This window comes from Hippocampus comes, unplaced genomic scaffold (assembly GCF_001891065.2).
Source record: "Hippocampus comes isolate QL1 unplaced genomic scaffold, H_comes_QL1_v1.1 scaffold155, whole genome shotgun sequence".
NCBI lineage: Eukaryota > Metazoa > Chordata > Actinopteri > Syngnathiformes > Syngnathidae > Hippocampus > Hippocampus comes.
Window position 1 is genome coordinate 2,435,753 of NW_017804967.1, and position 26,661 is coordinate 2,462,413.

The window sequence follows — 26,661 nt, forward strand, 5'->3', positions numbered from 1 at the left end:
CCAGTAGTTTTAATTGCATTTCTTTACTCCTCGCTCTCATGGCAATCACATACTGTAATCTAATATAATACACACACGCATTCATGCACACACGCTCAGGGTTTCCCTCTCTTTGACATGCTGAAATCGGCTGCGGTGGTCACACAGGAGAGAATATCTGAAGAAACTTAAGCGCTGCTGCCCAGTCTGCCTTTCTAAATACTGCCTACCACCCGGCGTTCCTCTATTTGAACTTAAATTGGGACATTGAATGCATCATCATATTCATCGCAGGTCTTTGAAGTACTGCCTCAGATAGAGAAACGAGCTGCATTCTTCAAAGAAGTTTGCTGTTCGCCGTTGCACAATTATTGCACCATGCAGTGGCAGCATTCAACAAGACTGCTTTTACAAAATTGGTAACTTTTGAGGGACACCGTCAAAGGTGTTAATTTAGCATTGTGTTGATGTCGGACTGTATTATGTGGTAAGGGAATCAAATAATCCGTTAAGTGGTTGAAAGCAGAACATTATTTATTTTATTTATTTTTTAAGGAGCAATGATGTGCAACAGATATATATATATTTTTTTTAGATTACAGGTCTCCGTGACCCCTAACTTGAAACTTTAGGGGCACAAATAAAACATTTAAAGGCGCACAGTGAATCGATTTATTAATATTCCCATTTCTAGTCAGTTTTACTATTGCTGAGTTGAAAAAAAACAAACAGCAAATTTAATGGTCGCACATGTGCGAGGAGATGAAAAATGTATAAAATTTTAGGGGGCCAAAATGCATGGCAGTTATTGAAGCGCTGAAAAATGGAAGTGCGAACTCTACTTTACCCATTTTGAGTCTCAGTGAAGTGAAAATCTCCGAAATTTGACACATCGCTGAGAAGGGTGTTGTTAAAACCTGGCAAATTTAAATGATAAAAAATAATAATATAAAATGAGGCTTCAAAAATAATGAAAAGTCAAGCCTCCACTCTCCTAAACTGGGGGCGTGAGCTCAATATACTGAAACTACTCTTATGTTCAACTATCAATCAAAACCTCTGCTACAACCTGAAAAAAATGGATTACTACACATTACTAAATATTTGAGCCGCAAATATTCATCCATTTAAAGCCTCCAGTGGCTGGAGTATGTCTTATTGTGTCGTTGCAACAACAAGGCACTCTAAAGCTGCCACATTGACCAAAAGCCCTGGTCCACGTGCTGGCTATCAAGAATAAAAAAAAAAAAAAAAAAAAATCCCCTTCTTGCCCTTCTGCCTTTCTCTTCATTATTAACGTGCACTCAGGGCGGATAACAAGACACTTTAACGCTGCGACGCCGGTGGAATTAGCGTTTTTCAGAGTTTTGGCATGGCTAGCCGGCTAAGTGCATGTCGCAATTGCACTGGATTATACCACGGATGCAAATGAAGGCGCTCAAGTTCTTAAATTGTGGGGTAAGGGGGACTCATGTCTGATCAGGAATGTGTCACTGGGCACCATTTGAGCTACTGGATTCACTCAAAGGACACACATCTACGCACTCTCTTTCCACATTATGTTTCCATTAATGTGTCCAAATGCAATCTGCTGATATGTAGTGGTGTGAAACCTCTTAAGCTGATGTTCCAGAGCTTTTGCACGTTGCGACCGCAGTCCGCCTGTTGACTCCACATTTCTGCATCATTAGGCTCCCCACTGATGAAAATCCACGCATGCACACCACTCCCGCCCTCTCTCTCTCATTGTGGATGTGTGTGTGCGTGCGTGTGTGTGTGTACTGTGTTGCATTCCTTCGCATCCACTCCGCTGGCGCGTCAGTCGGAGGTTGTGGTGCGCGCAGAGAGGACACGCGAGCAGGACCACCGCGGACAAGCATCATGCAGGTAAGATGACTTTAAATGTCTTGGATAGATGTCAATCAGATGTACAGGTTTATTTATTTAGGTTTTTTTTTGCGGGCGACAAGAAAAAAAAAAGTACTGTTGCAGGCACGGTTCTACCAAAGTGTTCATTTTGAATGTTCTTTAGCATCTGATGACTTGTGAGGTGAAGTTATGTAATTACACGGTTGATGAGTCGCTCGGCGGCGGCGGCAGCGCTGCTGCACTCAAACCCCGCAGACGCTTTTCCGGCAAGTGTCACTTGGCATCTTCCTCTCTTGCTTCACACTCCTCCTCCTCTTTAGTCTTCACTTTCTTCTCTCCTCGTTGGGCTTGACTTAAAAATCTCGAAACAGCCGATTGCGTCGTCAAGAGTGAGCGTAATGCGCAGCATAAATAAGCGGCCGTTAGACAGTAAAGTGAAACCCCCCCACAAAGTGACTTTCAACACCTTTTGCAAGGGGAATTGCTCATTAAAACTGCAGGGAATGAAGCATCTGCACTCCAAGGCATCAACCAGTGACCGCCGCCGATAAGACATATAAATTACATTTAGTCTCGTCTGAGGTCAGATTTTTAATGCACGCTTAATGTCGGCAGCGCTCAGTTGTGGGAATAAGAGCGGGATGATGGAGAGGCGCATTTCCAGTAATTGATGCTCTTCAAGTGGAGAGATGGATGCACCGTCATGTGCACTTTCTTCATTGGCTCGCTCATCAGACTGCAGACTATTGTAGTTCTTGTCGGTTAATGTGGCTCCGTGAATTAAGATCGCCGACTCACTATGTGCACATTGTCCCGCAGGCTGTTACCTTCACCCAATCGAAACACTTGTTAAGTCCAACACCAGTTGTTGCCGTCAGCACAGAGTAGCTGTCCGTGAATTGACATGTAACACTTTGAGTAATGAAGATGGAGCTCCACTTTGCACCGCTGCCCTTGTTCCTCCGCAGGTAGAAACCTTTTACGACCAGCGACAGAAGATTAGCTGAAGCTAACAGCGCAGGGGGTAACCACCGCACTGATCCACAACGAGCGCATTTTTCATATTCGCTTTATCTTTTGCCAGCAGACGTGCGAGTTGTTTGGAGGTCAAGAGGCTGCGAACATTTAATTAGCAGTTAGTCAACTTGGAGCACCAAACTTCCATGCAAAGTCATAAAGTGAGCTTGTCTGTTCAAAACGCAGGGCTCGGTTTTTCTGACCGGCGCGTTATGTGGCGTTAACCTGCGCAGAAGCGCGTTAGACTGTTGTTGGTATTTCCGCAGATGGGTGCCACCTGGCGCATTAAAAAAAAAAAAAAGGCAGTTTGTACCGTTGTGGGTGTGAACACAGTCGACTGTGCTTGCTGCAAAGCGGTTCCTCTTGCTTTCAATGTGGCACACTAACATCTTGCATGGCGATACGTTTGTGTAAGCAATATATATCCTTTCTGATATAACAGAAAGGATGTGATAACCGCTGGCCACTCAAATATGTCCACGGACCCGACGCCTGATCGTTTCTTTAACCCCCCCCAATCTCCCCCCCTCCCCCAATGTGCCAGCTATTCAAGAAGAGGCTTTAGAAACCGTGATGATAATAACATGAGCACTTTCAATGAATTTATTTCTTTCAGGATTGAGAGGGTTTGATTCCAGCCTTTGTGAGATTTATGAATGAAATACGACCACCACAAATTGTCGAGTATTTGACTGCTTGCACCTCGATCAAATGCACCAAAAATACGTTCGAGCAGCTGCGCCAGTATTTAGATGTGTCCGAGCAGGCGTTTCTTCAGTCTGACTTTCCGCCACCAATTTGTCAATTATTATTATTTTGTTATTGTCCTTATTTAATAAATTCCGAAAAATTGTTTAGCTTTTTTTTTTTTTAATTTAAATTATGATTTCATATCTCAAGGAACTACTGTATTTGAGTTAGTTCAGAGCACCCACTGTACATTTGGGGTTTTGGGCTCCCTCAAACTTGCAAACATTCATTTTGTGGCAAATCTTCAGTTTGGATTGACATTGCCAGCATGGTACTCATTGAACAAAGTTTATTGTTGTGGCTGTTGTTTACGGTGGCATCAAAGCATCGTCATCAAATGTGCTTTTATTTCATAAGCCCTCAACCAAAGCCGAGCATGAGTTCATCCTCTTACTGCTGCTTTCTGCTCTGTCTGTGTATGTGTGCGCGCGTGTGCGCGCGCGCGGATGCGAGCCTGATAAAAGTCTATTCGCTGAGCCAAAGAGGCAGGCTGTTGTCCCAAAATAATTAAAATAAGTCAGCAATCTGCCCCGTCGCCAAATGTTTAAAATAAAAGCGAGAAGGGGACAAGTTTGCTGACAATGACAGTTGTTTTCACGTCTTTCACTGACAGTGCCCGCACGGTGCCGTATCAGGAGCAATTATTTTTCTCGCCACAGAAGCACATGGAGAATTTCTGGATGGCGTGTTATTTTAAGATCAAAGCAGAATGAAAATGTGAATTTTTGACAATAGAATAAAATATTGATGGAATTATCTGTGCAGTTATCACGCCAAGGCTGAGGGGGTCACACGTTCTCTTCGCTGTCACTCTTTGTGATTGTGAAATGTTGTGTGAGCAGATCAGATGTGGAATTACAAATAATAATAATAGTTAAAAAAAAAATAACAGCACCGTTGCTTCATCGTTCAAAAGTCGTCTATTTATGTCCTGTGAGTGGCTCAAAAAAAAATAACAGCACCGTTGCTTCATAGTTCAAAAGTCGTCTATTTATGTCCTGTGAGTGGCTGGAGACCAGTTCTGGGTGGACAGGCATCCATCCATCCATTTTCCGATCCGCTTATCCTCACAAGGGTCGCGGGGCGTGCTGGAGTCTATCCCAACTGTCTTCGGGCAGTAGGTTGGGGACACCCTGAACCGGTTGCCAGCCAATCGCAGGGTACACACAGACGAACTACCATCCACGTGCACACTCACACCTCGGGACAATTTAGAGTGTTCAATCAGCCCTGCCGCGCATGTTTTTGGAATGTGGGAGGAAACCGGAGTACCCGGAGAAAACCCACGCAGGCCCCCGAGAGAACATGCAAATGAACAGGCATTACTGCAATAATTTGATGGCCTTGCCTGAGCACCAAATCACTTACAGAGCCTCCGATCAGATTGCTCTGATGTCACTCTCTGGCAGGCGTATTTGCTTGTTTTCACTGATGAATCATTATATTGTAAAAGTCTCTCTAAACTAGACTAATTAACACTTCCCTCAATTAGAAAAAGCCCTTTTCCCTTTGGGGGAAACAGGTGGTAACTATGGTTACCTGCATTCATAGATGCTATTGTCAGCATGCAGACATATAAAAAAACAAAACAATCTATTTCAAAGCTCCTTTGAACTCACCCTTGCGAACAACAACAGCAGCACCGACGAAAGCAAGTAAACCTTCACGAGTACAGAGACTTCCTGCACTTCCTTCCTTCCTACAAGTAAATACGCAGTATTAAAGGTGATCTGTAACACCATGTGACCATTTTCCAAGCAGATCAGTGAGTATTAACACACCCCATTCCAAAGAATCATCACCTGGGATAATAATTTTGAGACACTCAACAGTCAGGCTTTTGCTAACTTTGATTATACGGGAGAAAGAACAAAAAAACAAAAAACAAATACGGCCTGATTATCAGTATGTGTGCAGCCCTTGTTTGCGTTTTTAGACCTGTTTGCGTGCTGGAGTTTATCTTTCAGGGAGTGATGTTCACAGCAGAGCCAGCACACCAATTTAGAGATGTCAGACAGAAGTCTGCAGGCCGGTATTGATGCAACACACACACACACACACACACACACACACACACACACACACACACACACACACACCCTAACCTCAGTGAACCCATCCATCCATCCATTTTCTGATCCGCTTTATCCTCAAAAGGGTTGCGGGGGGTGCGGGAGCCGATTCTAGCTGTCTTCGGGCAGTAGACGGGGGACACCCTGAACCGGTTGCCAGCATGTTTTTGGAATGGGAGAGGAAACCGGAGTACCCGGAGAAAACCCATGCAAGCACAGGGAGAACATGCAAACCCCACACAAGAAGGCCGGAGCTGTAATTGAACCCTGCACCTCTGCACTGTGAGGTCGAAGCGCTAACCGCTCGCCCACCGAGCCGCCCCTCAGCGAACCCTTTTACAGCAAATTTGAAAGAATCCCCCGTCATGTGTAAACTATGTGCCCTCGCTACATGAGGGCAGGGCGTCACATTGCACCTCACACAATGTCGAACGGAGTCACCTGTTGAATAGGTGTTGTGATTCGTAAGGTTAGACTCGTTGAATTTTTTAACAGGCCGTAACCGTACCCAGTCTCGGCCATCAAACACCTCTGTCACAATTTCAATGCCGTCCAGCAGGATGCTGAGCAGCTTTTTTTTTTTTTTTTTTTTTTTTTAAATCGGGGGTTCGGGTGTCTTTTTTTTGTCAATGTTGAGTGGTTTGGGCGTGTTGGACTCTATCCCAGCTGTCTTCGGGCAGTAGGCAGGGGAGACCTTGAACTGGTTGCCAGCCAATCGCAGGGCACACAATGACTTCACACTCACATCTCAGGACAATTTCGAGTGTTCCATTGACCCGCCATTTATATTTTTTTGGAACATGGGAGGAAACCGGAGTACCCGGAGAAAACCCACACAGGCACAGGGAGAACATGCAAACTCCACACAGGAAGGCCGAAGCCGGAATCGAACCCTGCACCTATGTACTGTGAGGCGGACGTGCTAACCTGTCGCCTACCGTGCCGCCCTGCGCAGTGCATAAGGACTCATATGAAGCTCACATAGCACCGAGAGTTGGTATCGACCCTTAAGTCAAATAAAGAGCGGCGAGGTGAAGCAACTGTAAAAATATCAATCTCTAATCAATGAATGCGTCGACGGTCTTGGTTCGGAGCGGTCGATGCGGTCCAAACAAGACAAGTGACAACCCCTGATGACACGATGCCGATGTGCACACGCTTTCTGCAGTGAGGAGGAGCGGATAATTGAAACATGGCTCCTCGATTGCCCCGAGAGGATTAATTCTTCCTCCACATGAGGGCTCACACGTCAATATAGTATCCTCTCTCTCTCTCTCTCTCTCTCTCTCTCTCGCTCTCTCTCTCTCTCTCTCTCTCTCTCGCTCTCTCTCTCTCTCTCTCTCTCTCTCGCTCTCTCTCTCTCTCTCTCTCTCTCTCGCTCTCTCTCTCTCTCTCTCTCTCTCTCTCTCACACACACACACACACACACAGAGTTTGGCTTCCATATGGACGAAGCCTTCCTCCTCCCTCTGATTCGCACTGACAGCCACACTGACCGAGAGCGCAAGCTGTCCGCGCACAAATAGTATCAGCTCTCCAACGTCAACACGCGCTCCCGTTTTGCTCCCTTTTACACTGCAGCCATACGGTCACTTATTACACGGAGGCCATTCCATTGGGTTGCACTTGAACAAACCAATTCAATTCAAGACAGGAGCTGTGCTAAAAGACTGTCCACGTGCAGTTCCGCATCCCTGCAAACTATAGAGTCATAGAATAATATATTGTTAAAATGAAGGATTTTTTTACGCTTATAAAAGAAAAACATCTTTATTGTTTCTTTAAACAGTCGGACTTTTTTTTTGTTGCTGTCATACTTCTTCGAAAACGCGGACCTCTTCCATGAATATTGTTAGCATTAGCATTTCGTACAACAGCTCAACATATCATTGCGCTTTACGAAAGCAGTAGTTTTTTCTTTACACTTAGCTTTAGCTTAGCATGAGAAGTTGTTCATGAATCCGTCTCTCCCAAAAGATGGTTACTTAAACACTTAGTTGTTTTTTTTTTTTTTTTGTGTAGCTTCTATTCTATGCGCCTTATAATGCGGTGCACCATATATATGAAAACAATTTTAAAATAGGCCATTCATTGAAGATGTGCCTTATACTGCGAGCCGCCCTGTCTTGCGAAAAATACGGTAATCCTCAGAAGTTTAGAGAAACCCCTGTTTTAATTGAATATGGCTTACATATGTCTAATCAATAAACCCCCCCCCCCACCACCACCAAAAAATAAAATAAAAACAAAAAAACTGCAGTAGCGGGACTACTTCTAGAGGTAGGCACATCATCCTAGACATATTTCACTGTTCGTAACATTATCAGAAAGACACAAGTGGCGCATGAGTGATGTAGAATCTTCCTTGGACCTGCTGAATGTTAATGACACATCTTTTATTAATGGAAGCTCTCGTGCACTAATGTCTCTCACTCTTTACATCACTTCCCTCTTCATTAACTCTCTTTCCAACTCTACTCTGTCACCACTACCACAGTCAAGTTCAGCTCAGCCTCCACAATACTCTCTTTTCCTCTTATCTGCCTCCCTTTTCTCTCTCCGTCAATTCAAATGTGCATTCTCCCATACCAATCTTGCACTTGTCAATGCAGCTGAGGCCTCCTGCTTCGGATTAAATGCTCAAGACTTTGAGGAATATGGAAATTGTGCAGGGGGGGAAAAAAAAATGTAACTGCGTGTAAAATGGAATTTCCCCTTGAGGGACATTAAACGATTTCTTCATGCGACATGCAAATTAGCTTGAATACTGATCAATCTGAAGAAGATTTCAATATGTATGTTACGTAAGATTCAGAAAGGAGTATATGACCACTCCCCCCGCCTTTTTAAAAAAAATGTATTTATTTTTTATTTTGTTGCTGCTCTGTTTACTCTGAGCCTGATATGCATATGTTCAACCATATAGGGCATGTGAGTGTATGTATATATGAGATGTGCACACATTACGAAAGAGTAGTGCTGCCCTATGACAAAGCTAGCTGAAGCATTCAAGGTGTGTGCGTGTGTGTGTGTGTGTGTGTGTGTGTGTGTGTGTGTGTGTGTGTGTGTGTGTGTGTGTGTGTGTGTGTGTGTGTGTGTGTGTGTGTGTGTGTGTGTGTGTGTTTGCTGGTCTTCCTGTCGCTTACTTTGTGTTATGATGAGATCTTAGTGTTGATTCACTGGCGCGGTAATGCACATGGCCAAGTAAGAACGCATTAAGTGACTGAGGTTCCTCGCTGAGCAGTGTGTTAACAGTCTAAGTCCCGTCGCTTGGCCTGCTCAGCGGTGCGTGAACAAGCCGCTAATGTAGCAAAGAATTTCCCTGCGTTCAAAACAAAGTCTGCCTGCAGCTGTTAGTTTGGGGAATATTCCTCTCTAAAGACATGTCACAGCCGGATTCATTCTCGCCCCCCGCCCCCCCTCCCCCCAATGTGGCTCCTCTGGATATGAACTATGTTGATGAGGGAATCAATGGATGAATGCGATTCTTTGTTACGTAGGACTCAAGTGTGCGTGGCATATTTATTTATAGGATGTTATGACACCGCATTGCATAGCTTGACTTGACTTTCAAGCAGTGGTGTCATGGTCACGTTCGGGAAGCACACATCAAGAGATTTTTCTCATGGAAATCCCTGTTGTATCGCAAAAAACAGCAGTTTACAATAGGGGCTGAACTAATGTGCATCGACCTAAAATGCTTGAAGTCAACGACGAAGTAATAGCTATTGACGTGTTTTGGGCATTTTGTCTTCCAATCAGCCGACGTACAGAAGACTTTCGAGTCTGTCTGTTGCCGTCACTAGACTATTACGCTCTCTTGATAAGTAATCTTCAACTTAACTTCCACCACGTTATAGTCAACTACAACAAGTGTTTAGGTTTCCCACCCCTATTATATGGCAATTATTTATGTATTTTTGCAGTAAACATATCGTACTTACTATCATGCCCTCGCACGTGGGAAAGGAGAGTCGCAGTCACACTTAAGTTGTCCAGTGCCAGGACAAGAGTAGAACACATATACACACACACGAGCAAACTCATGCAGGTCCTGCTGTCAGCCACAGCTCACGTCTAGACGCTCACACACGTTGGCATCACATTTCTGTACATTTTAGATTATGTGCTTCTGTTTTTTTGGTCGTCAAACACATTTAAAATGTGTTAAAAAAATAATGTGTGTTTTAATAAGTTTCAATGACACGGTGGTTACTGGTTGGCACGTCCGCCTCACAGTGCGAAGGTGCAGGGTTCGATTCCGGCTCCGGCCTTCCTGTGTGGAGTTTTACATGTTCTCCCCATGCCTGCGTGGGTTTTCTCTGGGTACTCCGGTTTCCTCCCACATTCCAAAAACATGCACGACAGGTTAATGGTACGTTCAAAATTGTCCCTAAGTGTGATGTGAACGTGGATGGTTGTTCATCAATGTTTGCCCTGTGATTGGCTGGCAACTAGTTCAGGGTGTGGGGACACCCTGAACTAGTCGCCTACTGCCCGAAGACAGCTGGGATAGGTTCCAGCACACCCGCGACCCTCGTGAGGATAAGCGGATTCAAAAATGGATGCAAGGATGGATAGATGGTCTCGATATCGCAGAGCTTCATGTATAGCAGAAGCGTTTGGAAAATATAAACGGGGGTTCACTATACTACTATTAAGCTAACAAGTAAATTTATATGAATGTTGTTGAGCTTAATTACGCTGCGCGGGATCCCAATCGTGATGATATCAAATGTTAAAGTTGCAAATCGATTTTGCGACGGTTGGATTTGCGGACGGTTTACAATAAATGGATCAAGACATCTAACTTCCAGCATGCCGGTGTTGATGCCATTGTGGTCTTTATGATTAACTCATTCAAATTTGTCCGACCAAATCAACGACACTGAATCTTGATCCCTTTGTTTCCCTTGCAGTGTGAAACAAGCGTTTCCATATCTTCATCGCCACGCCGCCGTCCTCTGCTTGTCCTTTGCTCTTCGTCTCGGATGAGGCCGGGATTCATTATGCTAATTGACTTCAGTGATTCCAGGAACGCCGGCAGACCTTCTGGCCCTCTCCGCGCTTTTTCTCTCTCTTCCTGTTTTCTCTCTCTCCCGCTCTTGTTCTCTCTCTGTCTCTCTCTTTCTCTTTTTCCCTCTCCCTCTTTGCACGGCCGTACACCCGTGAGATCAAATGGTTGTTTTGAAATCCCCCATGGTCTCGCTCCAGCTCCTTCTGTTATGCTTTGCATTCTTCTCCTCCGTTTGTTCTGCGCTCATCACATTTACCCGCACGGCTGCTTCAGTAAATACTTGTACGTGCATTTTTGTTGGTGTATTTTATGTCTTCTCAGAAGAGCAATGGAGCTTCCTGGAGTTTCACTGAGAAAAAGCTTGTGGATAATTCGTATACATTGCAAAGTAAATATCAAGTGGACGCTTGTTTGGCAGTGCTCAACGCAATGAATTTAAATGAAGTGCGTTAAAGCTACACAGAGCTAATTGGGGTAGATGAAAAGATGTTTACATCTGTCTGAAATGAGCACAGGTGCCCTCATGCGGATTTATTTACATTTAAAGACAGGAGGTGATATTTGACACATGCTTGGTCAACGGAGACGCGTGGAGGTGTCTGCGGCTGTCACGTGTCAACACATGTACTGTACTTGCCCACGTGTGACCGCATCGATCAGGAATGTGATACAGTAGTGCCGCTCTAGAGTAGCTTTGATTGCACTTTGGAAGATTCCGCTCCATAAAACATGAGAAGATGTATATGATGATTGATGCTGATTGCGGTTGTATGTTGAAGTGGTGTAGAGCTGCACTGGACTGTACTACTTATTGAAATACTTTGTTCATAGGCTGAGTCAAAGCCAAACATAGTCATGTTTTTTTTTGTTTTTGTTTTTTTTGCCATTGCAAATGGCCATTTTATTGTCATTGTTAAAAGATGCCCATTCTAAGCAAAAATTACTTCAGATACGACATGTACTGTATGGCCTGCAGCTGAACTGTAACAGGTTTCTTTTTCAAGAATTTGTGAAATAACCTCAGATTAGAGATTCATTTTAACATTCTTTCATGGTTAATTTGGGAACTCTTCCCCTTGGCTTCACCATTTCCATATTGACCTGAGCGCTTTCTGTATGTCTCATCTGCATCCCTCATCCTTCCCCCATATTCCTTGCAGGCTGATGGTAAAGTGGTCGACGGCAGCCTACTGGGAGATGCCAATGGCGTGGAGCCCGCGCCGGGGCGAGGGAAGGATTCTGGGAAGTGGCAGAAGCCACGATTCTCTCGCAAAGCTCTGATGAAGTGCTGCCTGGTCAAATGGATCATCGCTAGCACGCAGCCTCAGGACAAAGGTGAGAGAGAGAGACTGAGTTGGATTTGCGTATGTGGATGAACTGGTTTCGGGAGAAATGATTGCACAACAACTGTGACCAACCGTAATCCAGTTGATCAGATTATTGATTTGCTGGATCTCTACCAACCTCCCGGGGTCTCACAGGAGGGCAGTGACTCATTGTGCTGCTCAGCACTCCCCAGAGTCAAGCACCTGGATATCACTCATTTATATGCGCATTTATCATAGTGACTGCACTGCTACTTCAACGCCCCATCATTTATTTGCTCATAAATTCAAAAAGTGACATTTACTGTCAGGGCGCTCAGTTTATTGCACCCACCTTGGTCTCCAGTGCTTGGTTATCTCAGTGCGCCCCCTAGTGGTTCCAAGAATGCAGTCACTCTTGCTTTCTCTTCTTTTTACTCAATCTTAAATGGGAGGGAGATCTTTTTTTTTTCTTCACAATCTACTTTTTAAAAGTTCTCAAGTGTCTGAATGCCATGTCTGCGACGTGCTGTTGTAAGAAACACCACAAGTTTTTTCTTTTTTTTTTTTTGGTGCGTCTGCCCTGCGATCTCGCTCCATCGATAGGCACTAGAGGAGTGCCCTTGGACATCGATCCTGGCCATACATCGACATATAATTTTTTTTTATTAGTTATTGATCGATTGAATCAATAATAATTCAATAAATACGTATTTTTCTATCAAAAACCTAATTCACTTTTAGTTTTTATTCAGGTTTGAATAGTATACATTAATAAACTTGGATTCGTTTTTCGCTCGGCCACGTCATCTCTGGTCGTCGCTGGAGAATTACGTCAACACCCGACAGGTAACAGATAATGAATCAACATTAAGAAAAAATAATAATAATGAATCAACATAGAACATAGCAGCGAGCAGGAAGACGAAGAAATGCATTTGTTTCAATGGAAACACTTTGGATTTTGCAAGGAAATTGTCTGAACAAAATGGTAAGTGTATAGCCTTGAGTGAAATGTAACGCAAACACAACTATTTGTTGACGAGAGCAAAAATGTGTTTTGCTACCGTTCAAAAACTTGATCATTCTGTAAATCGCGTGCTCAAAGAGTTACTTATTATTGTGGAGCACGCAGTGAAGTATCTTGGTGTCAGTCCATGTAGACTAGCTGATATTTTTGAAAAATAAAATGAAAAATTGTTTGATGTTAACATACAGTCGTTCTATGATACAGAAAAATCACAGCAGCAGGTTAATGAAATGTGAAAATATCGAAGTTTAATACCGGCGTATATGTTTTTGCTCCACAAAAAACAAAATGTTGAATCATTTTCAGATACATGAAGCACTCTATCGAAAAGGTTTGTTTACATAGAGGTTTTAATGCATTAAACATCTTATTATGATAGTTAAAGTAAGTTACTGTATAAAAAGAGAACTAGTTTGTTCTGTTTCAATTTGTTTATGCTAGAATATTAAGAGAACTAGCCTTTATCGTATCAAATTGTATCGCTTTGTGTCGAATCGTTTGGCCTAATATCGATACGTATCGTATCGGTCAAAAACGTATTGTTACACTCCTAGTTAAAATGTACAAACCTTTTTTTATCTGACTGGGTGCTCGGCACTCCAAAATCTCTGATCCGAGAATCATACACTCAGTCCTAAACCTGACTGTGGATGTTTTTTTTTCCCCTTTAATGTGGTCTTTCACGCATTTTGTACTTTCGCTCTGACTAAAGGCTCCTTCGGGTCTTTTTGTGCACCTTGTGAGCAAATCATTGAGGACAAAAGTAACAGAGAGAGCACTTCACTTCAGCTCACACAAGACACTCAGTGGGAGAAAGTGCAGCCGGACTGTGATTCCTTCCCCGGGGTGGTGTGGAAATTCAGCGTTGTTTTCGGGCTAGTCCTCTCCGTGGTAATGACTAGCAACTAAAAATAGCAGCATTGAGATGGAGATGTGTATTGAATGGTGGGAGGTGGGGGGTGGCAGACAGCAGTGGCTGTTTGCACTCGATATTTGTGAGGTTGAAACAGGTTGTGGGGTTGCAGGTGTACAGAATATCAAGGAGCAGTATGTAAGAGAAAGTAGTGGATAGCTGGGAAAATTACAATGGAAATGGTGTGAGTCTTGTTCAGCTTTATTATGTGTTGAAGCTTGAAAAGACAAAAAGGCTTTTAAATGATCACAGGGCTCGTTCTTGTGCAGGTCATTCACCGGCCACAACATTAGGTACACCTGTTCTGTTCAATACAGTGCAGTTCAACATCACTGTTGTGTATCGATATCAACACTCAAATTTAGACAAAATTGAGTTAAAAGAAAATATACCTCACTTTTATAGTTTTTATTCACTTTGCTGCCTTAGTATTTAAGCATAGTTTTATAACATTGTTAATTGGTGCTTTGAGATACCCAACTTAAAGTTTGCGGGATATGAGCCGTCGTTAGGACGTTTCACATTGACTTGTCAGCAAAAAAATGTTGTGACTAATTTGTCAAAAAGAGGCTTTAAGCCGTTTTTGCCACCCCCAGTTCAAGTGTACTGTCAAACTAAACATAAAAAACACAATTACATGTTTTGTATTTAGAGCAGCCACATAGATTGGTTCGGATATATCCTTTTAGCTTGATGCTAAAAAAAAAAATCAGGCAAAGTGCCATAGATGGGCAAACAAATAGCATCAGTGTTGTGGAGTTATAAACCTTTGAGCAATGGATATTTGAGCACCTTCTCAGACATATACCAATACTCACACGCATATATTCTTTATCCTCTGTGAATACAGGCGGCACAGTGACTTAATGGCTAGCACGTCTGCCACACAATTGAGCGGTTCTGAGTTTGAATATCAACCCTGGTCTTAGTCTGTGTCATTTTCATTTCCTCCCTGTGCTATCAAGTGTTTGATGTGATTGGCTGTCACCCAGTCCAGCGTCAACTGTCCCTCTTGCCCAAAAGTCAGCTGGGACCATCTCCAACCCATCCACAACCCTATGAGGTTAACTAGTCAAGAAAACAGGATTAGTGTGCAGGTGTACCTAATCTAATCTGTTGAGCGGTTCTCTCTTTTGAAGCTGTGCTTTGAAAATAAGCCCCACATCCTGATGGAGAAGCCAGATCACTGGGCCGGGAGCAAGGGGTGGTAATACGAGTCGGATTAGAGTAGAGAAGCGAGGTGAAGACCGCAGGGCTTTCCTAGAATCAACTTCTCATCTTCTGCAGCTTGTGTTCACTCAAGGTTGAGACATACTGGCGCGTTTCGACATCAGATGGGGGATGTGGTTGAGTCCAGGTCCCGACATCACGTGAGTGACTTGACACGCACAGATGAGACAAGTGAGAGAGGAAGATGTCCAGAAGGAGGAATTAGTGAACATCACTTGCAGGAAAACGGGGCAAACAATTTGAGGGTGAGCTGAATCGAACCATGAGGACACAGATTGTTACCTGCTGAGTTGAGGGTGAATTGCTAAGTTCTTGGTCTATTCAGGGTCCTGGGGAAGGGCCAAATCGTCCTAAAGCTTGAAAGGATGAATTCTTGCAGCGCAGCCCGCAAGAGGAAGATTGACAAGCTGCTGCGCTGCTTTCTGGGCTTCATCGCTGGGACGTCTGGTCAAGGTAGTCTTATGTGTGCACATTTGAAAGATTTTCACGCAAAGGTCACCAACTATTTTGAAACTGGATACGTACTGCCAAGGGGTACGAATTTTGATACCCGACTTCACTTATTTACGAACTGCAGGTCATTTGAGCAAAAGTATTTTTTCGGAAGTGTTTATCTGTCGCGATGTTTCTCAACAGTGATATAAGAAGATGGGAAAAAGATACACATCAACGGCATTCCTCCAATATCACAATATCCCGTCATTAGTGAAATATTTTTCCTCTTCAAGAACTGTGCAGTGGAAACTCTCTTTAGCACAACCCGGTTTGGGATGCTCAGTGCTAGCTTGTTTTTATTGAGAATATGTTTTTTTTTCTAGTAGGAAATTAAAATGGTACAGTACATGAATACTGTACCGTGATCATGATGACAGTAGGTATCAAACGGTTAACTTTCACACCGTCATGCCTCTAAGAGCGTCCTCCCTCGACTAAATTCCGTGCAAACACGCAGCTGTCCTGTGATTTATGTGAAACTGGTCTGAGGTGCAAAAAAAAAAAAAAAAAAAAAGTTGGGGTTCGCTGCACTGTTCTGAAAATTAGGCGTGGTATCGATCATGTTTCTAATAACTGCAAATATACTGGAATTTGCTTTTGCTGTATGTCATCAGAGGTTATTGGAGAGTCAGTGTGCAGGGGTTCAGAGGACAGGAAGTGCTCGAGACGGCATCGAATGCAATGTGGAGGCGTGCGGCGGTGTGTGATGTAAAAGGTCACAAGCTCCGTATTGCTATTCGATCCCTCGCTCTGTTCCAGGCTCAAACGTACTTTCAAAGGTGGTCCCACCAACTGAGATGTGTGTGGAGCCGTTTTGTCATCGTGGGCCACAAGCACCTGGCAGGGAAAGTGAGCGTCTTCACTTTGGGGTTTTGAGTCTTCCCTGGATGCTCATCCATCGCGTTTAGATTACCGTCTTTGCGTTCGCGTGTGTCCTTTCAAAGTTTGAACGTGTCTCAGAGCAGCTTAGTTCCAAGAAAGTTGGGCTGTTTTGAGGCATTATGGGAGCTGTGATGGCTGCTCTCTCTGTGGAGGCCCGCAGGCGTCTTTCGCGGCCCAGCTGTCTTTCTCACTGTGGACACAGTGCAGCCAGGTACCATCGCTCAGGTAGGAACTGGGTCTTCTCTCTGTCAAAACTGAGTCCGTTTAGTCTTCTTCATGGCTGCAGCAGTTGTCATAGTAGGTCTGAACATTTGGTGCACTTGCACAACAACTCATGAGTGAGGGAGTAATGGGATAAGGGTTCCTGCTTGGAATCGCTTTGTGCCAGTGAAGGAATTGCCTTTTAGGGGGGCGGTGCCACAAGGCGGAAAACGTACAAATTTATGCTAGCATGTGTATTGTGGTGAAACTGTATACATCTTAGAACGTCACAAATGTGTCTCCAGAAACTCCGTCTGTAATGGTCCCTCAGCTCAATCAACAGGCAAGATGTTTCCTGACTGGCGCTTGACGTTATTTTCATATTTTGGTGCGAACACAACGTGTGCAGTCATTGAACTTGTTTTAGGCTCAAATAGATTTCGACCGACTTTTGTTTCCTTGCTTTTTGTCCTAGATCTCAAAAGGATAATTTGGGGCCTTTAAGATCTATTCTATGTGACATCATCTAAAATAAGTTTTGCTGTTAATGCTTTGTCAAGTTATTTAAGAGAGTGACATCAATATGACTGCTGACATGGAGTGCATAGAATTTACACGCACTGCATGGACAGCCATCCATTCATCCCATATTCGAGCCGCTTACCCTCATATCCTCATGAGGGTCATGGGCACCGCATGGACAGTTAAAAAAAACAAAAACATTATGATAGATGGTAAAAAAAAAAATGTTACATGAACCCATGCCTGAAATTGATTGAAACAGATTCAAACGATCAGCTCCTCAGCAAGCTCTGTAGAAGCCTGAAATGACCATGATGAATTGAATCAGGTATGTCGGAGTAGGGAGAGCTCTAAAACAAGAAGGATATGACTCTTGAGGAACCGGGGTTCTAACTGGACCACTAACATTCCTGAAGACTTTCCATCCTTTTTTATCAAATAATAATGAAAGCAAACATGATCATAAAATGTCTGCATTCACAAATTCAAATTGTCCCACAAATCAATTTTAGCACTTTGTATGATGCAAAGATGCTTTTTAAACCTCTGCAGTCCCGCAACTAGCCACCAATGGGCAGTCAAGGTCTGCTGACCTTACCTTTTGGCAAGTGCCTGCATTCTTGTTTGTGTACTACGGACATTAGAGACAGCACTACATTGATCCTGATATCCCACCCTCATCTCATTCTTTTGGGTTTGACGGATCGAAGCCCGACTGGCAGCAATTACATACACCACATAAACATGTGACAGTATCGAGCAGTTTTGCAGTGGATCTAAAGACGGGGGGCGCGGGGGCAGTTCGAGGTGATGAGTTGGATTTTTGTCAACATCCATGCAGAAGATTTAGATTTTACTTTGTGGTTAGACATGATGCAATTTCAATCAGCCTTTACTGACTGTTGTGTCAGCAGGCAGAGGACAGCCTTCCTTTTAAAAACCTGTTAGTGTCCTAATGGCTGCAGAAACGCACACACATACACACAGAACACCCCTTGAAAAGCACCACTACGCACATATATCATGCTTCAGGGTGTGTGCAGGTGCCCGTCAGTTGATCCACTCTGCTTCACTAAAGTGCGAATTAAGAATCTAAACTTGACCTTGAGGGGATGATGTGCAAAGATTGACAGCGCACTCACTCTATTACCGATTGACAACTATTGACAGCACATGCACTGTTGCTGGGAAAAAAAAAAAAAGTGAGATGTCATGTTTGATGCTATTTTTTTCCCGGAGTGCAAAGCAGTGGAGATTTAAAAAAAAAAAAAAAAAAAAAAAGAGCACAAGTGAAGGGGAGCTCCCCACTCCTGTCCGACCACAAGGATTGATTTTGCTGACTTTGGCCTCCCTTTTTGTGTCTTCTTCCTTCGACCAAGTCAGTGAATTAACACACACACACACACACACACACACACACACACCCTAGCCTCACTTTGATGCATTAGCCAGTGCAGAGTGATCACGGATCCTTTTTTGACATGACTCACATTTTATCTATTGTAGCTGTGGCCAGCTGTGGAATATTTTGCGAGAAAGATTTTTTTTTTTTTTTGTCACTACAAGTCACAAAATTGTAAACAAAAGTGGTGGGAGTAAGGGTTATGGGTGTGTGTGTGGGGGGGGGGGTGTTAAAAGTATGTGGTTGACCAAAGTTATGGAACGACGGAGGAAATGCAGGGAGGGGGTGGTGCGTTCGGGGTTTCAAGGCATATCAGATGGAGAGAAAGGAGGAAGAGGAGGAGGAAAAGGCGGAGGAGGGTGAGACCAGAGGGAAGTAGGGATAGCCGGAGGTATAAAATGCACGGGGCAGTTTGGTTTTATACCTCGAGGTGCATCGTGGGCAGAGTCGCATTGGCGGGGGTATCCCTTCACAGATTCTCCTCGCTCGTACTGGACGCTTCCATATCGGGAGGTGGATTTGGATTTGGGTGTGTGCAGAAGTGGACTCAACCAGAGGAGCCTAAAATTGAAGTTCAATTTTAAATTACTGGATGCATTTGGGGATTACTAAATCCAGAACCGGAGCAGCAGGAGGACGTTGGAGTTGTTTCTTGGCTCATTTTTAGCCACTGTCTGACCATTGCTTGCTTCTCTGCAATCTTGCATTGAACTTTTTGCTATTTTTTTCCGACATTGCCTCGGAACTGCAGTGAGCAGCAGCTGGCGAAACAAGCTGTGTTTTGTTCTGTTTTGGGTTCACGCCTTTCTCGCATGTGATTTGGTGATTTATTTCCAATTGCGTCATATGGATGATAAAGCCACCACTGTTCAACGCAGTTGGACTTTCTCCCACCTGAAAGAAGAGATCGGGATCCCAAAGTCACGAGGACTATGGGGGACACCCAACAAAGTGTGTGCTATTCCTCAAAAACATCCTTAGGTGAACCCGTCATGTGATTTAGAGCAAAGCGATGACAGGCGGACTGATAATAGCTGTTTGCTTTAAGAGGGAATCTGGAGGAAAGTGACTTGAAACATCTCTTTTATTGTCCCTAATAATAAATGACCCCCGCCTTGCCTCCCGGATCCACAGAGGGAGGTTTTCCATATATGTCGGCATCCACGTTGTTTCCACTTCAGCATCACTGTTGACATTACAAGCAGCTTGTTGGCCCGCTTCTCATGGTGTCTCGATACAAACCCATGCAGTCTCCCACCTGTCAGGCTGATTCCCGTCACTCCCTGGCTGAGCTCTGGTGAGAACACTTGTTTGCCGGGCGGCCCGGCCCACGCGAACCCGGGTCGTCTCTGCCTTTTTCATCTATAAAGCCCGTCCCGTGCAACCATGGGGATCCAAGGCATGGAGCTGTTTGCCATCGGTGTGGTTATCATTCTCTTCATGGCTGTTCTCAAGCAGTTTGGCATACTGGAACCCATGTCCTCTTTTGAAGGTAAGGGTCAACATGGGCCCCTCTCCATTATCAGCTTTATCGTTGCCTCAGAAGGCACAAAACCTCTATGATATTAGCGACTGCGAAGACAACATTTGACCTACAAAGTGTTGTAAAAAAAAATATATAAAAAATAGAAGCATACACCTGGCACAAAGCCTGGGATAGACTTGTAAAGAGAACGGCAGGGGACATTTTGTTATTATAAGGCTTTTGCTTTTTATTATTTGTTTCCAGGATGAAAAACATTTCTGTTAAATCCAATCTAAACCTTACACCTACAACAGTAATTGATAGCCTGTTGTCGCTTGATAAATAACAGCCGCAATACCGAGCCAGCAAACACATTGTGCACTTGAAAATAACATAATAGCTAAACAAAGAAGAAGCGCAGGAAATAAAACAATAAAATAAAGAATAAAATGAGTGATGTGATGTACACAGATGGTTAGAAAGAGACTGCTGGGAAAGTATTCCAACTATTGTGTAAGTATGTTGATAGGTGATTGGGTCAATGGATAGGTGGGCTGATTGAGGTTTGGTTGGACAAATGAGTGTAGGTCGTTATTGTTGGAAAGGGAAGGTTGATCGGTGGGTTGTCGGCTGGACATGACAGGTGTGATGGTAGACCTTTAGGGGGTTGGTCTCATGATTGGGACAATGGCTGGATGGATGGAAGGACGGTAGGGTGACTCAGGTAGCTGATTGCGTCGGCTTTTAATTGACCAACAGAGGGCCGGCTGCTGAGTAATTTCTTCTGATTGGCTTCCACCATCCATCCGTTTTCTGTAGTACTTATCTTTCTAGGGTCACAAGTGAGATGAAATCTTATCCCGAGAGGCAGGGTCCACTCTGGATTGGTCATCAATCAATTGCAGTGCACGTGTAGACAAAAATCCATTCACACACTCACGTTCACACCGACGGACGATTTAAGAGTCTTCGGTGAACCCAACATGAATGTTTTTGGAATGTGGGTGGAATCCCTCCGGAGTATGTGGGGATGAGCCAAGTGAGCGCGAGGAGAACATGGAAAATCCAGACACAGGAAGTCCAAATCCCTGAACTGTGAGGCCACTATGTTAGCCACTAGCTCTTCGTGCTGCCTGGTTGACTTCCAAGTTGCCCATTATTCCAGAATATGTTTGTCCCCTCAGAAACGAATGAAGAACACATTTATTTATTCCAGAATAAAATTGTCCCCAATGTTTTAAGTCACATTTTAACATTCCTAATGACCTTTTCAATGTACAAACGAGTTGACCTTAATAAAAATGAACCTAAAATGCTGCAGATTAAGAATTCTTTAAAGATTTCTGACAGACGCATAATTCAGAGGGAATGAGAAGGGGGAAGATTTACTGTTGACTCTCGAGGCTTTTCATAAGTATTGTTGGAATGTGCCAAGTGTGTGTGAACTGTGTGTACCAGGGAAGAGGTCACCAAACTTTTTGAAATTGAGTTTTGCTATGTGAAGGCTTACTACCAATTTGAGGCACACATCAGAAATAACAAATTTGCCCAAATTACATTTAATTATGTTTCTATTTGTAATGAATGATAGTCATCTACAAAGTGTGTGAAGACGCCGATCATATTAAAGGGGTACGAAACTTATGTATCCATTTTCAGCAGTAAAAAGTTGTCTTTTTTGATAACTTCATGATTCTTCATGTACAATTAACACCTTTAAAAAAATGCAGTCTGTCACCTGCTGTCGACTGAGAACGACATGACAGGCGTGTTAGCATTTCAACTTTGCATTACAATAGCTTACAATATTAAATATGCTTTTTTTTGGAAGAAAACCTCTCTCTGTTTTTGAGCAACTATTATTTTAATGCTGGCACTTGGAGTCCTAAATATTTTTCTATGTGGTGTAAAAAAAATTTGAGCACTATTGCTTTACTGTAGATGTTCCCTGTGCTGAAATCTCACCCAAAAATGGTTTGTATAACTTTGGGGGCGTTTGGGCGTTCTTGGTTCATATTTTGCAGTTCTAGAGCCATCGCGGTCTTGTTGATTTTGGTCTTTGGGTCAGAGTGGCTTGCAGTCAGCATGCCAAGCCAATTACAGCAAGAAGGCTGCCGGCGCCACATTAGTGTTTGTAATATTGCTCAGCATCAGTAAGTAATAAATTCAGCAAAAGCCCCAGTAATGTTCTTTTCTTTTATTATTCATCACGCCTTTCAATCGCATCAGCTCTCTTGATACCCCCGCTTCCCCAAAGCCTGTCGTGATGCACCCCGGTTTAGCATTACCTCGCATCAATTATACATGCGGTATTGAGCAGGTTTTCTCTGAGGCCGCCTAAATATGGAACCCGTAGAATTCCTCCAGGGCCCTGAAGGGCATTGATCATCCATCAGTCGCACCCAAAAAAATGTCCATCACGTGTCTCACCGTGCTCCTCACTCTACTTAACCTCATCCTATCTCACTCATTAGTCTGAATTAGCCACTCCACTCGTCGTCACCGTTATATTTCCAAAGTAGATCATCAAATTGCATGACTTATACAATTGCAACCACTGAGGTCATGCTCGTAGCCAGATTTATGCGAGTATGGGATGTCTGATATCAGCATGGGGAAATGATAAAGCCAAAAGCTTCCTGAGACAGATCAGTGAGGAAAGCCATGGGCTTGAGTAATCAATTTCATAGCTCTGGAATAATATGTGGAAAGTAAGTCAAAGTATTGCATTTGTGTTCCAAGACACAACTGTTTGTTGCATATACATTTTAAATATTGCACTTGTGTCTTCAATATACCGTTTTTATTTTATTTTTTTAGGTTTTTTTTGGTGAACGATTTTAGGCCATGTGTTGTAGTTTTCATAGCTTAGCGGTTTGTGAATAAAGTGTTTTCATTGAAAAAAAACATTTTCTTTCTTCAACTGTATTCTGTAACATTTGTGACACCGTGTGTTTTTTTTTATATCACAATAAGTGACTTTATAGTATAGTTGGGGAGGGGTGGGGGGGGGACAAGGCTCACTTATAGTTGAATATACAAAAACAAGACTGATTTCTTCTGCTTCAAAAAAAATGCTGGTGGGCTTTGTATGTTTTTTTAAGAGTTGTCCACTAGAGGGAGTCCAAGAGCTGTGTTCCTTGCCCATGAGATGAGCGTTGAACAAGTGTAACAGAACCCGAGGGAGTGAACGTTCCCTGTTCCCTTTTCATTACACCATGAATGTGTCAGGACTCCACCGAATACTTGTGCTGCCGTACCCTTGTGAGCATCCCGGAGGAGACGGTGGAACATTTGGAAAAGTAGGTCACGGTGTGGTTTTGGCACAATGCGATTGAGGTCACATTGTTGACATTTGACCTCAAAACTGTGGATTTGTTCTGTTTTTATTCATTCACTGAGTAGCATCGCCTTAATTCCTTAAAATATTTTGGGAAAACCAAGAAATAATGGCACTGTTCTTCAAAAAAGCCAGTAAAAGAGGCACAGGGTGAGAGAAATGAACACTATTATAACAGAGTAGTGTGAGTCTGTGAGATACTGCGCAGCACTGTGACATAAGCACTTAGCCATTTTGTGTTGAGTCATGGTGAGACTAGATGCCAGAGTGCTGTTTCTTTGTCGCACCTCAAATAGCTGACACATTTAACCTTTTCCCACTTCCCAGCCATTAGCTAATGCTAGTCTGTGCAGTCTTCAAGTCTCAAAGCAGCTCTGCTTAAGCTCTGTTTTGCTTTGGTGTTTTCTGTCTAATATTGTTTCACAGAGTGCCATCCAGTTGTCACTTGAAAGTAGCTTCGGATCTTCACCCAGGCTAGCGTCCAAGTCAACCACAGGGATGCTTTGTTTGGGGCAACTGTTACGCAACAGTGGACCAGAAATTCAGAACTACTCTCTCGGAGACACATTTTCCGAAATAAGCTGACAACAAAACATAGACTTGCAGATGGCTGATGATTTGTATACAAGCAATGAAAAAGTTCCTTTTCCGTAATATGTAGCCTTTAAGAAGGGCATTCAGACCATCACATCTTTCTGTCACTTATGGCTAGAGTGCAAAAAAAAAAATGCAATCAGGTGGTGAAGCGAGGGTGCAGAAAGTGCAGAAAGCAAAAAAAAGGCCAGTCAATTAATATGGCAGAGGGAGCGAGCTAAAAAGAGACGCCGTCGGGGAAGAAGTGTGACAGACAGAGAGTGACGAGCGAAGTGTCAGGACGCAGACATGGACCAGAGCGCGACCACGATGAGCATATAAGCAGCAGAGACACGCGACCTTGGAAGGAAAGTTAGAAGACGAGGGCAGGATGAGTGTCCGGTGGGAGACAGAGGGCCTGCAGACGGTGGGCATCGTGTGTCTGGTCATCATGTTCCTCAAATTGATGCACTTGCTGGGCCTCATTGACATCACCGAGACTGGTGAGGGACTTGAACGCTTCTGCACAACCCGGGTTGAATTATTTTCTTATTTTCTTTTATTGCACTTGGATGATGGCATTGGCCTTAAAAGTTCACATCTTCACGATCAGGCAGAAAATTTACAGTGTTTATCCGAATACTGTATGGTCAAATTAATATTTTTTTCAACAAATTTATATAATGAGTCTCTCCCCAACGTCGTTTTGTCATTTTTATGCATGATTAGCCAATTATAGTGCTGGAAATATCTTGAACTGTGTCTGAGAAGTAAAACTCTTGTCTCTTTCGTCACATTATGTTGCCTCAGGATTGAAAGTCTGGATGTTTGTTCGACGTTAAGTGAAAATAGATGAGATAGATTTGAGTAAGCCTGTTTTGTTCAAAATGGATCGCTGTGGGGTCAGCCACCAAGATTTGCATGCGGATTCATTTCATTGCATCAGTTTTTGCTCCGAGGCCTTTGAAGTGTGGGAAGCTGTAACCACAGGTGTTTGTCTTTGTGAAGTATTAAAAGATTTTTTTTTTTTTTTTTTGTCTGTTCGGAGGGGCGGCATGAGCGCAGACTTTGATGTGCACGGTTCGTTCCATTTTGAACAATAACAGTGCAATAAATTAGATGTTTGTTTTTGCAAGCCGATTAAATTGGTGTTTGAAAATGATTTTGAGACGATGGTGTGTTTATGCCGGTGCGCAGTGGGATATGATAGCAATGTAAAATGTAATACCACCTTGGATTGATGCATGGATTGATGTTTCTGAAAAGTAGCGATATAGGAGATGCGGGGATTCCGCCTGACTGAGACTATATGTAGACCCAAAACAAATACTGTTTTTATATCTGAAATGTGATTTTTAAAAGCCGGAGAAAATCAAAACTGATAATACAACAAATACACTTTTCACTTACTGTACTTCGGCTTGGATCGTTTACAGCTCACCCGTGACCCTGAATAGGGTAAGCATCGGAGAGGAATGGCTAGACGGTTCAAAGTTGTTCTTCCTGCACTCCGTCCGCTCTGCTCTCGTCATACAAAAAATCTTGACTGTCCAGCCTGACCTTATTCTTTGTTTTGTTTCTTCCTTACTCTCCCACTGTCCTCCATGTGCTCTCTTTCCCTCAATTGTGGTGTCCGCACCCCTTCCTCTCTTCTCTCTGTCTAAAGATGGTGAGTATGGAAAATAGTGCTCTGGAAAATTCCTCATCCCTGCTCTTTATATGATTTGTTTTTAATTCATCCCGGCCCATGCTGTGCTTTCTCTTAGTGTGTGTGAACTGGCAACCAGCAGATTAGACAGTGTGTGTTTTAAAAACAAAAGCAAACAGAAAATGTTTGGTGACATTTCCGCCATTAAGAAAGTACAACCCATTTCCCCCCCTTGCCTTTTTGCTTGTCAAAACATTCTCTCTACCTGCTTCCTCTTTCTTAAATGTAAGATCCCCCAACGCTCCCTGAATGTTGGCCTGTATGCACACCCCCCCCCCCACATTACTATCTATTTCCTCTTCCTTCTCTCTCTCTCTCTCTGTCCCACAGACAACAGTGACAGTGATCTGGAGCTGTCGACGGTGCGTCACCAGCCGGAGGGCCTGGACCAGCTTCAGGCTCAGACCAAGTTCACCAGAAAGGAGCTTCAGTCGCTCTACAGAGGCTTCAAGAATGTATGTGGGGGGGAAAAGTCTGTTGATTTGATTGACAAGGTTTGATCACAATTTGTCAAATGCTATGAGCTATTTTTACTGGTCATTAATCAGGGACTGCATTTTTAAATTTTGATCTGAAAAGTCAAATAAGGCCAAAAAAAAAAAAAAGTAGTGGTTGGTATGTCTGCCTCACAGTCACGAGATCTAGATTTGAATCCCAATCTCTAACTTGTACCCATGAGTAAGGAAGACATACCCAGTGTGTTTCAGCTCTGAATAATTTGCATTTTCCTTTTTTTTTTTTCCTCCTCATATTCCCTCGGGCAGGAATGTCCCAGTGGTCTGGTTGACGAGGAGACGTTCAAGTCCATCTATTCTCAGTTCTTTCCTCAAGGAGGTTAGCTTTCCTTTCCTTGCACCAGGTTGTATCTATGGTAACGTACCTGAAACCCAGC

At 43.4% G+C, this 26,661-nt stretch overlaps 1 protein-coding gene across 3 annotated transcripts in view; it reads left to right on the forward strand.

Annotated features, from left to right (window-relative positions):
• The window catches only part of kcnip3a (Kv channel interacting protein 3a, calsenilin), a 33,442-nt gene that overhangs the window by 4,082 nt on the left and 2,699 nt on the right, over positions 1-26,661 (forward strand). The window contains exons 4-8 of one of the 3 annotated variants that reach the window (XM_019887190.1): positions 1,802-1,866; positions 11,865-12,039; positions 17,491-17,493; positions 26,100-26,224; positions 26,534-26,603. In XM_019887190.1, the coding sequence (XP_019742749.1) occupies positions 1,802-1,866; positions 11,865-12,039; positions 17,491-17,493; positions 26,100-26,224; positions 26,534-26,603 (438 nt within the window). Of the gene's footprint in view, positions 1-1,801; positions 1,867-11,864; positions 12,040-17,490; positions 17,494-18,928; positions 20,176-26,099; positions 26,225-26,533; positions 26,604-26,661 lie in introns of those variants that run through there. The other 2 variants (XM_019887200.1, XM_019887209.1) reach the window with 2 other exon arrangements.